Below are 18829 nucleotides of genomic sequence, written 5' to 3' on the forward strand. Positions count from 1 at the left end.
AAAGACATAACCTCACACCAAACCTCACACCAACCAACACACACCCCCCTTACCAGGCTTTCTCCACGGCTTTTCTTCAAAAGACTCAATGTCGACCTCCAACACAGGGATTCCGTTAACACTGCCCAGTGCATCCAGGTCCACTCCTTTGGCTTTGGGGCCAACTGCACCGGAAACGACAGGACACAGTCAATGATACATTCACTTCACACTCTTACCACTACCATGAATGTGGGTGTGGATGAGTTCCTACGCATGCAGTGACCATAATTCACACTCAAACCGGTGCGCCTGGCACCTGCTACCATAACCCGTTCAAATGGACTTAAACATTTTGTCTTGCCCATTCACCATCTGAAAGGCACACATACACAATCCATGTCTCAATTGTCTCAAAGCTTAAAATCATTCTTTAACCTGTCTCCTTCCTTTCATCTACAGTGATTGAAATGGATTTAACAAGTGACATCAATAAGGGATCATAGCATTCACCTGGTCAGTCTGTTATGGAAAGAGCTGGTGATCCTAAAGTTTTGTACACTCACTTCTAAGGTCAGAAGTCAGGAATAGATGAGGGGTGTTTACCTGACGCATGTGTTCTCCCTGCAGCCTTAATGTTGAGATTAACCGGTGTGGATCCAAAAGCACTACACAATGAAAGGAGGAAAAAAACTAAACAAAACACACAAATCACCACCACAAGAAGGGGACACACACAGAGACATGCTGCGCTTACACAGGCAGCCCAACTCATTGGTTCCACTAATTGTTCTTTTGACCAATCACATGAGATTTTTTCACATCTCTTTTTCAGAGCTGAACTGATTGGTCAAAAAAACTATTATTGAAAGAAAAAATCTGAATTGGGCTGCCTGTGTAAACACTGCCCGTGACTCATGCGGGAGACTGTGCTTTGAAGACCGCTGAAAGTGACATGGGTGGTGAGATAAAATGCTGCCAAAGATGCATACTGTAACATAGAATCATAATCAGGACTCATAAAATGACGTGACAAAGGAGAGGCAACAGCAATAGATGTTAGTTGCGCTGACAGCCAGGTGAAAAAAAGCGTTCCACAAAAGGTTTTTCCACCTAAAATGTACAGGGTCTAATATATTATGCTCTTTTCAACTCAAGTTGGAGCATCAAAACTAATCCAGATTGCAGGACAGTAACACACCGTTGCATTTTAAACCAGTTAAATGTAACTAAAGTAATCAGACATGTAATCTACGTAATCCCCAAAAGTAATGATTTATCATGAGAGGGCCATAAACAATAACTAGTAATGCTGTATACTTAAAGAAAGGTTAAAACCTTTCTGGTAAAAATTGTTAAATTGTTGAGGTGTAGTTACTACTGAGGACACAAGCTGGAGTACAGTACAAATATGATGAAAATATAAAATACTTTACATGATGTATTTCCTATTAAACAAAACTGTACGAATAAGGCTTGAAATGACTTAAAGTTGAAGTCAGAAGTTTATACACACCGTAGCCAAATACATTTAAAAACTCAGTTTCACAATTCCTGACATTTAATCCTAGTAAAAATGCCCCGTCTTAGGTCAGTTAGGATCACCACTTTATTTCAAGAATGTGAAATGTCACAATAATAGTAGAGAGAATAATGTATTTCAGTTTATTTCTTTCATCACATTCCCAGTTGACATACTCTCAATTAGTATTTGGTAGCATTGCCTTTAAATTACTTAAATTGGGTCAGATGTTTCAGGTAGCCTTCCACAAGCTTCCCACAATAAGTTGGGTGAATTTTGGCCCATTCCTCCTGACAGAGCTGGTGTAACAGAGTCAGGTTTGTAGGCCTCCTTGCTCACACACTTTTTCAGTTCTGCCCACAAATTTTCTATAGGATTGAGGTCAGAGCTTTGTGATGGCCACTCCAATACCTTGACTTTGTTGTTCTTAAGCCATTTCACCATAACTTTGGAAGTATTTTTGGGGTTATTGTCCATTTGGAAGATCCATTTGAGACCAAGCTTTAACTTTCTGACTGATGTCTTGAGATGTTGCTTCAATATATCCAGATAATTTTCCTTTCTCATGATGTTGCCACCCCCGTGCTTCACGGTTGGGATGGTGTTCTTCGGCTTGCAAGCCTCCCCCTTTTCCTCGAAACAAAATGATCGTCATTATGACTAAACAGTTATATTTTTGTTTCATCAGACCAGAGGACATTTCTCCAAAAGGTATGATCTTTGTCCCCATGTGCAGTTGCAAACCGTAGTCTGTCTTTTTAATGGCAGTTTTGGAGCAGTGGCTTCTTCCTTGCTGAGCGGCCTTTCAGGTTGTGTCGATATAGGACTCTTTTTATTGTGGATATAGATACTTTTGTACCCGTTTCCACTGCTGTTGTTTTGGGATTGATTTGCACTTTTCACACCAAAGTATGTTCATCTCTAGGAGACAGAACTTGTCTCCTTCCTGAGTGGTGTGACAGCTGTGTGGTCCCATGGTGTTTATACTTTAGTACTATTGTTTGTACAGATGAACGTGTTACCTTCAGACATTTGGAAATTGCTCCCGAAGATGAATCACACTTGTGGAGGTCTACACTTTTTTCTCCCTGAGGTCTTGGCTGATTTCTTTTGATTTCCCCATGATGTCAAGCAAAGAGGAACTGAGTTTGAAAGTAGGCCTTGAAATACATCCACAGGTACATCTCCAATTGACTCAAATGATGTCAATTAGCCTATCAGAAGCTTCTAAAGCCATGACATCATTTTCTGGAATTTTCCAAGCGGTTTAAAGGCACAGTCAACTCAGTGTATGTAAACTTCTGACCCACTGGAATTGTGATAGATTATTTCACTTATAAATCACCGTGTCTGTAAACAATTCTTGGAAAAATGACTTGTGTCATTCACAAAGTAGATGTCCTAACAGACTTGCCAAAACTATAGTTGTTCACAAGAAATGTGTGGAGTGGTTGAAAAATTAGTTTTAATGACTCCAACCTAAGTGTATGTAAAACTTCCGACTTCAACTGTATATGCTTTCTAAATATAGCATAATCAAATTATACAATTACACCTTCCTTAGAACTGTAAAATACATATATGTATGTTTAGTTTTAGAGAACATTTGCATATTTTCTGAAGGACTCTCTTGATCAAAACGTCTGCCCACGTTGCTGTGAACGTCTCACGGAGATCTAGCTTGGCTTCCTGAACTCGTTATGATCTCGCCTTTCATCTCATATTAATCTTGTCCATCTATGACAAACAGAAAGTGATTTTTAATGGCTATAAATCAATCTCTGAATGTGCTACAGTGATGAAACCTCTCTCTCCTGCTGCGATTGAAGGCATGTGCTTTGTCCGTGGCTGTAATATAGGAAATAGCCAGGTGTTGACAGTTGGACAGTTGGAAGAGCGAATTAAACAGTAGGAGGGACATCCCAGCTTCAAGTGGTTTCAGATTTCATATCCTACGTCACACAGGCTCAGAAATCCTATTGTGTCCGAGGGAACCAGGGCTATCGGTCAAAGCAAGCCATTTCGATCTACGGTATCCACAGATCGATTTATAAGTGAAAATGTTGGTGGGAACCGGTACAAGAACCAAGCAGGTCAAAAAAGGGGACCTTACATCTAATAGATTAACACCTTGCTATTGTCTAGATACTCACTTGAAAGGCTGAGACGAGCCTCCGGTCTTTATATCGCCAATGGTTACACACACGTCATCATCATCCTCACTGTCACTGTCACTTTCTTCATCTTCCTGGCCTGTATCCTGACATTAGAGAAACACAAAGACAATATACATTCATAAAAGCATGTTTATATGAATCACACACACAGTTAAAGAGGAATATTCCAAGTAGAAAGTTTGGTTCTGAGGGAATTCCATGATGGATTGCCATTTCAACAGGTGAGTCAGGTTCAGAAGGGTGTTGTTTATCCCAGGTTGACTCCTCCATAACCCTAAGCAGTAGGTACCTGCTTCACTACTCCATTCTCATGGACCTCTTCAGCAGTCGGCTGGGCCTTTGCACTGTGAAAAAAACAACATCACTAGGACCACAACGTCTACTTAAACGGAGACTTTTGTAACATTTGAAGAATAGACAATAAGGGGAAAGTTAAGATATTTTCAAACAGGGATATCACTTGTCTGCAGACTAAATACATGTCCTTGTAAAGGGATACATGTAAAATGACAGCCTATTGCCTGAAGAATCCCTAACGTGACGCAAGTCTCTTTTTGAGCTGCTGGACCATGTTTGATTCTGAAAAGGATCAACTCTCTTCATCATTTCTTTAAGTGAACCAGAGCTTGATAGATGTGATATCATTTAGATAACATGCTCCCCATGGCATGTTGCGTGACACACACACACACGCCACTTGACAGGCCGCACATTTCAGGCGTTGCGCACACAGTGGCGTCAAACACACCCAACCCAGAGACAACGATTATGATATCACTCAGTCATTATTGAGCAGTGAAAAGTGCATTCAATCTGAACACTTCATTAATAAAGCAAAATTGGTCCTAATGGGGCATGAAGCTGCTGCTAGCCCATCTTATTTCAAATCAGTTCACTGCTTACTGTTGTAAATTATCACTCACGATCAAAATGGTTTTGAACACAAGAATCATTAGTGCAAACAGGGGAGATGATGCTGGAGAATGTAATAAAACAGATTTGCAGAACCAGTACAAACTGACTAAGAGTGAATCGTGTGGCTATACGTTGTGAATCTCAAACAGCATAACATAGACACGTGACTAGTATATTCGTGCAGAAAGCTGAACAGGTGTCATTTGTGTAAGTGCCACAAAAAAGTGTGTAAGATGGGTATAAATAAATCATGTGTCCCCAGCATTTGTATTATGCTGCAAGAATATACACACCTAATTTATGTGGGCATAGGTATTTTACAAAAGGAACAATTTAACAGTGTAGTCTGGTGTAGGTCTGGTTTGCAGGAACGCTCAGTACATATTTGAGATCTAGGCAAGTGGTCAGAATAGGACAGACAGCCAGGTGACTGTCTGCTATGTAAAACAGACAGTTTAACAGTGGGTGTTTTACCTGTCACTTACCTATTAGGTGCCTCTTCCTCTGCCTTCTCCTCAATCTCATCTATCACAGAAAAGAAACATCAGCATGTTTGCATCATACACACACACTTCAAAACCTAAACAGACAAAATGACAGTCTCCAAATGTCTACTGTAAATGCCAGAACTCAATAATTCCTTCTGCTTAGCAAGAGAGAGAAAAAAGCATCCCCAACAGCTGTTGCGATGTCAACGTGGTAAGCTGGTGCACGTGTTGTTTCTGGTGTTGTGGTTAGCTTTCTTGCTAACATAACTGTTTAGCTCACGTACTTTCAAGTTTGCCAAACACAGAACAGTGGACAAACTCTTACTATTTATGCGCTAGATAGTGTCATCAAATCTGTTTTGACTAGCATACCTCCATATAACCATTCTTCTTCATCGCCCCCGCTTGCATCAGTTGTTTTGTCCATTTCTGCGGACATGTCTACCCAAACCCAGTCACTTCTGCTGTGAATCACAACTTGACAGATATTCTATCAAATACAACAACTGGCAACGAATTGAAAATCCAGTTATTTCGCCAAACTTGAGGTTTTACAGAACAGGTATTCAAATGTCAAACTGTTACATAAAACGGGGATTTAAAAAATAATAATAACGGAATAGGACGGTGTGTCAGCTTATCGGTATTCGGTAGCATGCGTAAAATAAACCCTAATGGTAAAAAAAAAGTGACAGTTTACTTTACCCACACACGTTTCTATAGGGACCTTTCTATACACGACGTAAACGTACGTCGGAAGAAACAGGACTCTACCATTGGTCAGTATGTCTCTAGATGAGACAATGTATCAATTTCTGAAAGTATATAAAGTTGTACAGTATTTCCTAGGGTCAAACAAGCTTGCTTTGTTTCTGAACTCATGACAAGCATACCTTTATTTTTTGTATGGTTTATTTTTTTCAATTTATTCAAAAAATGTATGTATTTTTGTGTAGTGTGGATAGTATATAGCTATGATGAGGAAACTCAAATTAGTTTGCTTTCAGTTTTGTAAGAAATAGCACAAAAAAAAACAAATATATATATATATATATATTTTTTTTTAATAATGTAGAATAGTCTGGATACATACAATAAGTACACAAATAGACAATGATAACATATGCTAGGGGGTTAGAAGTAGCAAATGCAGCAGATTCGTACATGAAACCGGCGCAGCAGCTGCATGATGACGTATATCTGTCGCGACGTGGAACGCCACATCACTGTTGAGAGACTCACATGTGTTTGTGTTGTTGTTTTGAAATATCTTTTCCTGACAATTTTATAGAAATATTGTATTTTTGGTCGGTATAAAACAAAGTGTTGTCAAAGGTAAAGAAAGCTGTTGTTTTCATGGACGACAAGTGTGCTGAGAGTCTTCATTGGAACGGTGGAGCTACAAGTGTATTTGAGGCTGGGGCTCGTAATTTAAAAGAGTTTTCAAGCTTCGAAGCCGGTGATGAAAACGAACCAAAGGCTGTGTTTGTGGTGAGCACTCTGCTGAAGGGGAGGACAGCTGACATTATCAAATACATTATTGGACTCAGTCACTTTCAGTATTGTGTTGTTTTCACCACTGTAGACCACTCTATACAACTCCTCGCTAACAATGTCACTGCTGAATTAGAGGGGAACCCTGTGTTCGAGCAGTTTGAAGAGAAGCTGAGCGAGTGGATGGGAGACATGAACTACACCGCTGAAGTTATACATGCGCCTGTGGTCTTCGCTCAGGTGTCACCACAGCTTCTTCTCACGCCAATCTTCGTGCACCTGTTCCCGCTGTTGCCACAGGACCTCTAGACCATCAAAATAAAGCGAACAGAGAAGAGGTTTGTCAGTTTGACTGATTTTGACATGCAGTCTCTTACTCCGGAGTTGCAGATTGAAATTAAAACCCTGGCCTTTGCGGTTAATTCCATGTTTGAGTCCACCAGCACCCGGCAGGAGAACTTTGCAGTGGGTCCAATGAGCCGTCTTATCGCTGGGGAACTGGCCAACCATTCTCAAGCAAAAAGCAGCAGAAAGACTGCCACCAATAAAGCATCCATCGTCTTCATCGACAGGACACTGGGTCTAACAGGTGCATGTCACGGTCTTGTACAATGTCTGATGTCCATAAACATGTCAAGCTGCAGCAGAGTCAAACACACATGCACACTTTCCCCACATCTCAATGACATAATCTTGCTGCATCTCCCTTCCCAACAGAAAGGGTATTTTATTGACACTTCCGTAGTCCCTATTCTATTCCACTTACACAGGAGTTTATGTTTACTTGGACTATGTTGTTGGTTTACATTTCTCTGTTTGTCCTTGTCCTCAGGGGCTGCTTGTCACCATGGTGACAGCCTGATGGAGAAGATCTTGACCGTGCTGCAACCTCTGCCAGGACACACCACTGATGTTCAGGTGGACATGCTGGAGCTCATTAACCTGCAGCACATCCCAGACTCCCAACCTACCCTGGCTCCAGGCTGCCTGGCACAGACCCAGTGAGTAAATCTGTGCTGGAACAGTTGTAGGCAAAATATTGCAATACTGTTGAAAAGTCAAATTTCACATGATTCAGTTAGATAGTTCACTTTTTTTTGTATTTAAAGAGGGTTGTTGTTTAATGTGCCTACATTCATTATGGTTAATGTTGGCACAGGGGATATAGAAAAGGCGAACACTAGAGAATGGGTTCTGTATGTTTTCTCACTTAGGTCACCTCTGATCAGTAGTCATTATGCTGCTCTATCTGTTCTTACTTTCTCATCATTTTAAGCTGAATTTTGTTTGATTTGGTGACATTTCTGTCCATTTAATTTCCTTTGTCCAGGGTTGTAGGTTAGTCTGACTGTAATTTTGCTGTGATGTTTATGACCCAAGCTCTAATTTATCATGTCTACTGTATAACAAGGTTTCTAATGTTGAGGTTAATTGCTCTTGGCCCACAAGCATGAAAACAGTGTTGCTTGTTGTGCTGAATCTCTCTTCCCCTCTCTCTTTCTCTCTAATATTGTTCTCTGAGTCTTGGGTCAGTCATTATCTCTCTCTTTCATAATCTCTCCCTCTCCCCCCTTAACCCTACATTTATGGGGGAACACATGACTGACATTAGAGGGATACTTCGGGAGATTGGCAATGAAGCCCTTTATCTACTTCCCTAGTGTCAGATGGACACTTTTTTTATGTCTCTGCACCCAGTGTGAAGGAAGTAAGTTTTACAAGCCAATGCTAACTAGCGTTAGCGCAATAATTAAAAGTCTATGGTATCTACTAGCATGCTAGCAGTTACCATGTACTTCTAGTCATTGCGCTAGCGCTAGTTAGCAATTGCCGTCTGGTATAGAGGTCCTTGAAGGCAGGAAGCTTGGCCCCAGTGATGTACTGGGCCATACGCGCTACCCTCTTTAGTGCCTTGTGGTCAGAGGCCGTGCAGTTGCCATACCAGGCAGTGATGCAACCATTCAGGATGCTCTCGATGGTGCAGCTGTAGAAACTTTTGAGGATCTGAGGACCCATTAAAAATATTGTGTCATGGGGCAGCTTGCAGCTGTGCTTCCCTTTGTAGTCTGTAATAGTTTGCAAGCCCTGCCACATCCGACGAGCTTAGAGGTTGACCAGTTAATCGGAATGGCCGATTAATTTGGGCCGATTTCAAGTTTTCATAACAATCGGAAATCTGTATTTTTGGGTGCCGATTTTTAAAACATTTTTACAAATATTTTTATTTTATTTAACTAGGCAAGTATGTTAAGAACACATTCTTATTTTCAATGACGGCCTAGGAACGGTGGGTTAACTTCCTTGTTCAGGGGCAGAACAACAGATTTTTACCTTGTCGGCTCTGGGATTCAATCTTGCAACCTTACGGTTAACTAGTCCAACGCTGTAACCACCTGCCTCTCATTGCACTCCACGAGGAGCCTGTCTGTTATGCTAATGCAGTAGAAGCCAATGTAAGTTGCTAGCTAGCATTAAACTTATCTTATAAAAAAAACAATCAATCATAATCACTAGTTATAACTACACATGGTTGATGATATTACTAGTTTATCTAGCGTGTCCTACGTTGCATATAATCAATGCAACGCTGGGGGATGATTTAACAAAAGCGCATTTGCGGAAAAAACACAATCGTTGGATGACTGTACCTAACCATAAACACCAATGCCTTTCTTAAAATCAATACACAGAAGTATATATTTTTAAACCTGCATATTTAGCTAAAAGAAATACAGGTTAGCAGGCAATATTAACCAGGTGAAATTGTGTCACTTATCTTGCGTTCATTGCACGCAGAGTCAGGGTATATGCAACAGTTTTGGCAGCCTGGCTCATTGCGAACTAATTTGACAGAAATGTACGTAATTATGACTTAACATTGAAGGTTGTACAATGTAACAAGAATATTTAGACTTAGGGATGCCATCCGTTAGATAAAATACCGAACGGTTCCGTATTTCACTGAAATAATAAACGTTTTGTTTTCGAAATGATAGTTTCCGGATTGGACCATATTAATGACCAAAGGCTCGTATTTCTGTGTGTTATAATTAAGTCTATGATTTGACAGAGCAGTCTGACTGAGCGATGGTAGGCAGCAACAGGCTCGTAAGCATTCATTCAAACAGCACTTTTGTGCGTTTTGCCAGCAGCTCTTCGCAAGCATAGCGCTGTTTATGACTTCAAGCCTATCAGCCTAATTGCTGGTGTAACCGATGTGAAATGGCTAGCTAGTTAGCGGGGCTAATAGCGTTTCAAACGTCACTCGCTCTGGGACTTGGCGTAGTTATTTTTGTTAGTTTAAATGTAAGGGGTTTAAGGGATTTTGTTAAGAGGAGGGCGGTTTTTAGTTATTTGGAGGGTGTGGGGTTTGATTTTTGTTTTTTACAGGAGGTTCACCTGAGGGATGGAGGGGATGTTAGTAGGTTTAAGAGGGAGTGGGACAAGGGGGAGTCGGTTCGGGGTATTGGGGGTGCACTCATCGGGGTAGGGATTTTGTGTGGGCACAGGGAGGTAAAAGTGGAGGATTCTTTTGTGGTAATGCAGGGAGGGTTATAGGGGTGGATGTCACGATAAGGGATTGTAAATTTAGATTAGTGGTGGTGTATGGGTCACAGGTGGTGGCAGACAGGAGGGAGATGGTGGACTGTCTGACGCCCCTGTGTGTCACAAATAGGAAATTAGTGATAGGGGGATTTTAATACAGATTTAGTAAGAGGGGGATAGCAGTGCAGGCGCCATTGCCGGGCTAATGGCTTGCCATGGTCTGGTAGATGGTGGTCTGCACACTACTCCGAAAATGGACAGTCCTACATGGCGCAACTCCAGGGGGTTGAGCGGAGACTTGACTATATTTTTGTACCCAGGTCTTTGGGTAAGTTGTCTGGGCGGCTGTTGCCTGTTTCTCTTCGGATCACGGCGGGGTGCTCCTGCAGGTGGGGTCGCCAGTCTGCCTCTTTGGTAGGGGTACTGGAAGCTAGATCGGGATGTGCTGGAGGAGCAGGCCTTTGTTGACGGGTTTTATGGTTTCTTTTGGAGGCTTGAAGGCCTCCGGTCCATGTGCAAGGGGTGTTAGAGTGGTGGGAATTAGTTAAGGTGAGGATTAGGGCTTTTAAAATAGGGTATTGCAAGAGGAAAAAAAAGGGAGGAGAGGAGGGAGGTGGATCGTATCCAAAGGTTAATTGAACTCGAATACGAAGCAGGCAACCTCGGTGGGTCGTTTGACTGGGAGAGATCCCAACCCTAAAGGCGCAGCTCAGGGAGTTGCAGGAGCGGAAGGCTCGAGCTTTCCTGGAGCGTGCGCATAGTGGCTTTCTAGAACATAATGAGACTTGTTCTGCTATGTTCTTTAAGTTGGTTAGGGCCAGACAGAGTAGGAAGGTAATGCATGGTGTTAGGGAAGAAAATGGTAGTATAGTTAGAGAACAAGAGGATATGGTCAGGGTGACAACTGATCATTTACAAGGTTTATTTAAGGAAAGTGAAATAGATGTAGAGCAGGGAAATGTGTTTTAGAACACTTGTCCAGGCGGTTGCCGGAGGACATTAGAGAACTGATGGAGGCCCAGATCTCACTAGAAGAGGTTGAGAGCGCTCTTAGGAGGATGGGAAAAGGGAAGGTGACTGGGATGACGGCCTGCCGCCCAACAACCTGCCCGCTTGACCCTATCCCCTCCTCTCTTCTCCAGATCATTTCCGGAGACCTTCTCCCTTACCTCACCTCGCTCATCAACTCATCCCTGACCGCTGGCTACGTCCCTTCCGTCTTCAAGAGAGCGAGAGTTGCACCCTTCTGAAAAAACCTACACTCGATCCCTCCGATGTCAACAACTACAGACCAGTATCCCTTCTTTCTTTTCTCTCCAAAACTCTTGAACGTGCCGTCCTTGGCCAGCTCTCCCGCTATCTCTCTCAGAATGACCTTCTTGATCCAAATCAGTCAGGTTTCAAGACTAGTCATTCAACTGAGACTGCTCTTCTCTGTATCACGGAGGCGCTCCGCACTGCTAAAGCTAACTCTCTCTCCTCTGCTCTCATCCTTCTAGACCTATCGGCTGCCTTCGATACTGTGAACCATCAGATCCTCCTCTCCACCCTCTCCGAGTTGGGCATCTCCGGCGCGGCCCACGCTTGGATTGCGTCCTACCTGACAGGTCGCTCCTACCAGGTGGCGTGGCGAGAATCTGTCTCCTCACCACTCGCTCTCACCACTGGTGTCCCCCAGGGCTCTGTTCTAGGCCCTCTCCTATTCTCGCTATACACCAAGTCACTTGGCTCTGTCATAACCTCACATGGTCTCTCCTATCATTGCAATGCAGACGACACACAATTAATCTTCTCCTTTCCCCTTCTGATGACCAGGTGGCGAATCGCATCTCTGCATGTCTGGCAGACATATCAGTGTGGATGACGGATCACCACCTCAAGCTGAACCTCTGCAAGACGGAGCTGCTCTTCCTCCCGGGAAGGACTGCCCGTTCCATGATCTCGCCATCACGGTTGACAACTCCATTGTGTCCTCTTCCCAGAGCGCTAAGAACCTTGGTGTGATCCTGGACAACACCCTGTCGTTCTCAACTAACATCAAGGCGGTGGCCCGTTCCTGTAGGTTCATGCTCTACAACATCCGCAGAGTACGACCCTGCCTCACACAGGAAGCGGCGCAGGTCCTAATCCAGGCACTTGTCATCTCCTGTCTGGATTACTGCAACTCGCTGTTGGCTGGGCTCCCTGCCTGTGCCATTAAACCCCTACAACTCATCCAGAACGCCGCAGCCCGTCTGGTGTTCAACCTTCCCAAGTTCTCTCACGTCACCCCGCTCCTCCGCTCTCTCCACTGGCTTCCAGTTGAAGCTCGCATCCGCTACAAGACCATGGTGCTTGCCTACGGAGCTGTGAGGGGAACGGCACCTCAGTACCTCCAGGCTCTGATTAGGCCCTACACCCAAACAAGGGCACTGTGTTCATCCACCTCTGGCCTGCTCGCCTCCCTACCACTGAGGAAGTACAGTTCCCGCTCAGCCCAGTCAAAACTGTTCGCTGCTCTGGCCCCCAATGGTGGAACAAACTCCCTCACGACGCCAGGACAGCGGAGTCAATCACCACCTTCCGGAGACACCTGAAACCCCACCTCTTTAAGGAATACCTAGGATAGGATAAAGTAATCCTTCTCACCCCCTTAAAAGATTTAGATGCACTATTGTAAAGTGGCTGTTCCACTGGATGTCATAAGGTGAATGCACCAATTTGTAAGTCGCTCTGGATAAGAGCGTCTGCTAAATGACTTAAATGTAAATGTAATGTAAATGTTATTCCCCTTGCTCTGCAAGGGCCGCGGCTTTTGTGGAGCGATGGGTAACGCTGTTTCGAGTGTGACTGTTGTCGATGTGTTCCTGGTTCGAGCCCAGGTAGGGGCGAGGAGAGGGACGGAAGCTATACTGTTACACTGGCAATACTAAAGTGCCTATAAGAACATCCAATAGTCAAAGGTATATGAAATACAAATGGTACAGAGAGAAATAGTCCTATAAATACTACTTTAACTGCAACCTAAAACCTCTTGCCTTGGAATATTGAAGTCTCATGTTAAAAGGAACAACCAACTTTCATATGTTCTCATGTTCTGAGCAAGGAACTCAAATGTTAGCGTTTTTACATGGAACATATTGCACTTTTACTTCTCCACCACTTTGTTTTTGCATTATTTAAACCAAATTGAACATGTTTCATTATTTATTTGATGCTAAATTGTTTTTTTATTGATGTATTATATTAAGTTAAAACAAGTGTTCATTCAGCTCATTGTCTGCGGTCTTAGTGCCAGCATTGGTTTGTGGTGGTAAATAGACAGCTACGAAGAATATAGATGAAAACTCTCTTTGATAGATAGTGTGGTCTACAGTTTATCATGTGATACTCTCTCTAGGCGAGCAAAACCTTGAGACTTCCTTAGATTTCGTGCACCAGCTATTGTTTTCAAATATTCATAGACTACCACCCCTTGTCCTACCAGAGGCCACTGTTCTATCCTGCCGAAAAAGCTTACAACCCGCCAGCTATATGTTATTCATGTCGTCGTTCAGCCACGACTCTGTGAAACATAAGATATTACAGTTTTTAATGTCCCGTTTGTAGAATATACGTGCTTTTTAGTTATTTTATTTTGTTATCCAATGATTGTACATTGGCTAATAGGACCGACAGTAAAGGTAGGTTACCCACTCGCCGTCTAATCCTTACCGTACCCAGACCTACGTCCCCGATATCTCCGCCTCTTTCTCCTGCGAATGACTGGGATGAGGGCCTCTTCGGGTGTCAGAGGGAAATGCTTCGCGTCCACCTTGTTAAAAGAAAAAATATTATTCCAGTACGGGGTGAGTAATCTCTGTCCTGATATCTAAAAGCTATTTTCGGTCATAAGAGACAGTGGCAGAAACATTCTGTACAAAATAAGTTACAAATAACGCGAAAAAACACACAATAGTACAATTGGTTAGGAGACCGTAAAACGGCAGCCATCTCCAGCGCCATCAGGCTGCAAGGTGTTGAACTGGATTGGGCAGCAGACCTTAGGGGGTGTTAGAAGGTATTAGATAGTATCATATCCCTTGCTATCACTTTATCTACATTCAGACTGTCATCAGAGTGCCTCGGAGCCAAATGTCTTATCGCAGAGAGCAGTCGGTGAGGATGGGATCAGCTATCTCTCTCACACACACACACACACACACACACACACACACACACACACACACACACAGAGTGGAGTGGAGTGCAGATAGCAATAATAGGATGATCTTCCAGCCGGGGGCTTTGGTGCCTTTAGGGGGTGAGTGTGTGATGTGGGCCAGCAGGCTCGTTATTGCCTTCCCTATCTCAGAGCAGATGGGCCAGTTGACTCTTATCACAGCTGTTTAGGAGATTGAAGCGCAGCCCAGACACAAAAAAGTAACGCACCTGGAGCTCCTGACCCATTTTACACACTCATAGAACATTTGTACACTATGGAGTGAAGTAAAAATCTGTTGGTCTAAAGTTGGAATGGGCTGCACCTGTTTTGATTAATTGACGGAAGGTTTGGGATCAAGTCTTAATAGTTTGGCTGTGTATACTTGTTCATATGATACGGTACCATATTAATTCTTATGCTTAGTTGGTTATGTGGCCCAGCCAGGCTACACAGTATGATTGGCTGTATTATGAAGTTCCTCCCAGAGTGTGTTTTGTTTGGCTTTATTATGAGCCCGGTTTTAAAAGCTTTAAACAGTAGGTTGGGGCCTAAAATGCTATTTTATTGCTTGATATTTCACTTTCGTAATTCAGGAATTTTTTTTTTACATCACTATGTTTAAGGCTGCTGTGGGTGGTCGTTGATTTTAGCTTCCAAAACGGACCCCACACTTTGCTGTGCAATTAGTATGATGTTTCATGACCTGGTGTGAGTGTACCTTCAACACCAGCCTGGGCTCTAACTGTGTTTTTCCTGCTCATACCAAAGGGAGCCCAGATTCTCTCTACAGTCTGCAAGTTTAGGCACACCTTCCTACCATTGAGTTGCAGCCACTTTTGCCCTCAGAACAGTCTCAATTCGTCAGGGCATGGAGTCTAAGTCAGTTAAGAACAAATTCTCATTTACAATGACGGCCTACCCCGGTCAAACCAGGACGACACTCGGCCAATTGTGCGCCGCCCTATGGGACTCCCTTACACAGCCGGATGTGATGCAGCCTCTACAAGGTGTCAAAAGCGTTCCACAGGGATGCTGGCCCATGTTGACTTCAATGATTTCCACAGTTGTGTCAAGTTGGCTGGATGTCCTTTGGGTGGTGGACCATTCTTGATACACACAGCAAATTGTTTGTTTTGCTCATTCACCTTCACACTGTGTATGTCTGAAGGGTTAAACATTCTGTCTCCTCCCCTTCATCTACACTGATTTGAAGTGGATTTAACAAGGGACATCAATAAGGGATCATAGCTTTCACCTGGTCAGTCTGTCATGGAAAGAGCATGTGTTCCTAATGTTTTCTACACTCCGTGTATGTGTGCCTACACATGTATGCATTTAGGTTTGCTAGGTATTAAAGTTCCTTTGTTTGTTGATGAGAGTAGGCTGAATGTGGTGATTTTGAGAGGGTATTTCCACGTAACTTCTGCAAGCCATGATGCCCACCATCACAGATTGTTCAGAAGTTTCTGTAGTTAGAAACAGATAAGATTAGCATTCCTGCAACATTTAAAAAAAAAAAAACATTTTATTTGAGCGCTGAAAAATTAAGCTAAGTTTATTGCATCCAAATTGGCCCTTTTAAATGTTTAGGATTTGTATAATATTCAATATAGTACCATGAAACAAACTTCTTCCTATTATGTGCTTACATCATTTTTTAAGTTGAAATGCAATCTCCCCCTTATTTGATCTGTTGCAAATGTGTCCTTTGTTTTTGACCTTTGTTTTTGACCTACATGACGAATCCAATACATATTCAAATGCCACCCACGGAACACCCACAGCCACGCCAATCCCACCCCAACAACCAGTACACAGTATCAGTTCTCTATTTGTATCTGTATGTATTATGGATCCCCATTAGCTGCTGCCATTAGCTTCTTCCTGGGGTCCAGCAAAATGGAGGCAGTTATATACTATTAAAAACATTACATTTCACACCACATTAACTATGTGCCCTTAGGCCACTACTCTACTACCACATCTACAACACAACATCCATGTGTACATGTGTGTATAGGGTGTAGGTTATCGTGTGTATGTGTCTGTCTGTACCTGTGTGTGTGTCTCTCCACAGTCCCTGCCTGTTGTTCTGTATTTTTTTTAAATCCGATTTTAATGCTTGCATGAATTTACTTGATGTGGATTAGAGTTCCATGTAATGGCTCTATGTAGTAATCTGCCCCTCCCATCGTCTGTTCTGGACTTTGGAACTGTGAAGAGACCTCTGGTGGCATGTCCTGTGGGGCATGTATGTGTGTTTGACCTGTGCGCTAGTAGTTTAAACAGACAGCTCGGTTTATTCAACATGTCAATACTTCTCACAAATACAAGTAGTGATGAAGTCAATCCCTCCTCTACTTTGAGCCAGGAGAGGTTGACATGCATATTATTAATATTAGCTCTCTGTGTACATTTAAGGGCCAGCCGTGCTGCCCTGTTCTGGGCCTATTGTAATTTTCCCAAGTCCCTCTTTGTGGCACCTGCCCACAAGACAGTAGTCCAGGTGCGACAAAACTAGTGTCTGTAGGAACTGCCTTGTTGTTAAGAAGGCAGAGCAACACTTTATTATGGACAACCCTCCTCCAATTTTTAACTACTGTTGCATCAATATGTTTTGACCATGACAGTTTACAATCCAGTGTTACTCCAAGCAGTTTAGTGCCCTCAATTTACTCAATTTCCACATTATTCATTTCAAGATTTAGTTGAGATTTAGTGAATTATTTGTTCCAAATACAATTCTTTTAGTTTTCTAAATATTTAGAACTAACTTCTTTCTTGCCACCCATTCTGAAACTGACTGCAGCGCTTTGTTATGTCTTGCAGTGATTTCACTTGCTGCGGTAGTTGACCTGTGTAGTGTTGAGCCATCGGCATACAATAGATGCCAATAGACACACAGACTTTACTCAAACAGTGGCAGGTCATTAGTAAAGATTGAAAAAAGTAAGGGTCCTAGACACCTACCCTGGGGAATGCCTGACTACCAGGACTATGTTGGAGAGGCTTCCATTAAAGGGCGCAGCGGCAGGTAGACTAGTGGTTAGAGCGTTGGACAAGTAACCGAAAGGTTGCTTGATCGAAAAAATCTGTTGTTATGCCCCTGAACAAGGCAGTTAAACCCACTGTTCCTAGGCCGTCATTGAAAATAAGAATTTGTTCTTAACTGACTTGCCCAGTTAAATAAAGGTAAAAAAATAAGAAAGAAATAACACCCTCTGTGTTCTGTTAGGCAGGTAAATGTCGATCCACAATATAGAAGGGGATGTGAAGCCCTAACACATACGTTTTTTCAGCAGCAGATTATGATCGATAATGTCAAAAGTTGCACTGAAGTCGAACCATTTTATATTTTATTATCAATTTCTCTTAGCCAATCATTAGTCATTTGTGTAAGTGCCCTATATGTTTAATGGCCTTCCCTATTAGCATACTGAAAAGCTGTTCTTAATTTGTTTGCTGTGAAATAGCATTGTATATGGTCAAACACACTTTTTCCCTAAAATTGACTAAGGGTTTATTAACAGGCTTATTGGTCGGCTGTTTGAGCCAGTAAAGGGTGCTTTGATGTTCTCGGGTAGCGGAATGACTTGTGCTTCCCTCCAGGCCTGAGGGAACACAATTCCTGTAGGCTTAGTTTGAAGAGATGGCAAATGGGAGTGGCAATATCTTCCACTATCATCCTCCGTCATTTTCCATCCATGTTGTCCGACCCAGGTGCCTTGCCATTGTTGATACACAACAATACTTCTTTCACCTCTTCCACACTTACTTTATGGAATTCAAAATTACAATGCTTGTCTATCATAATTTGGTCATGGAGGTAGACAGTGGGTTCAGAATTTGTGGGTGGCATGTCATTAAAGTAGTTGGCAATATCAGTGGTGTTTTGGGATGAATGAGCAATCTGATTCAAAGAACAATTAAGCCAAATTTGCCCTTTTCCCCAAAATGTTATTTAAGGTGCTCCAAAGCTTTTAACTATCATTCTTTATATCATTTATCTTTGTTTCATAGTACAGTATCTTCTTCTTTTTGTTAAGTTTAGTCCCAATATCTCTATTTGCATTACATTTGCCAATCGGATGTGCAGCCAGACTTATTTGCCATTCATATTCCCTTATCCCTCTCAACCATACAATTTTTAAATTCCTCATCAATCCACAGGGATTGAACAGTTTACAGTAATTTAATGGCTGCATGCTTATTAGCAACTGGAATAAGCAATTTCATAAATGTGTCAAGTGCAGCGTCTGATTGCTCCTGGTTACATACCACATACCAGCAAATATTGTTTACATCTTCAACATACAATTTGTTTGGTAGTGATTCCTACTGTATGACCTCTTATACACAATATTAGGCCCTGCCGATGATGATGGCTGGTGAAATGGTTGAGGAGATCCTGCATTTTCTTGCCTCAAGTGGTTTAGGAGGTCCCTCGAGGACCGATGGGAGGTGGAGCCTGATGGACTCGAGCCAGGGCCCGGAATCGCATACATCATCATGGCCCTATCAGGGG

The 18829-nt window shown here is 42.6% G+C and overlaps 1 protein-coding gene and 1 pseudogene across 5 annotated transcripts in view; one reads left to right on the forward strand and one right to left on the reverse strand.

Moving 5' to 3' along the window:
• Positions 1-5827, reverse strand: part of LOC118359036 (pre-mRNA 3'-end-processing factor FIP1-like) — a 38768-nt gene extending 32941 nt beyond the window's left edge. For 3 of the 5 annotated variants that reach the window (XM_035737205.2, XM_035737207.2, XM_035737204.2), the window contains exons 1-6: positions 5454-5827; positions 5079-5118; positions 3968-4022; positions 3655-3761; positions 586-647; positions 54-164 (exon numbers count right to left, since the gene is read on the reverse strand). In XM_035737205.2, the coding sequence (XP_035593098.1) occupies positions 54-164; positions 586-647; positions 3655-3761; positions 3968-4022; positions 5079-5118; positions 5454-5520 (442 nt within the window). In that variant the 5' untranslated portion in view covers positions 5521-5827. The remainder of the gene's footprint in view (positions 1-53; positions 165-585; positions 648-3654; positions 3762-3967; positions 4023-5078; positions 5119-5453) is intronic. The other 2 variants (XM_035737209.2, XM_035737208.2) reach the window with 2 other exon arrangements.
• A 571-nt stretch (positions 5828-6398) lies between these two features.
• The window catches only part of LOC118358653 (sec1 family domain-containing protein 2-like), a 38497-nt pseudogene continuing 26066 nt past the window's right edge, over positions 6399-18829 (forward strand).

Source organism: Oncorhynchus keta, chromosome 26 (assembly GCF_023373465.1).
Source record: "Oncorhynchus keta strain PuntledgeMale-10-30-2019 chromosome 26, Oket_V2, whole genome shotgun sequence".
Lineage (NCBI taxonomy): Eukaryota > Metazoa > Chordata > Actinopteri > Salmoniformes > Salmonidae > Oncorhynchus > Oncorhynchus keta.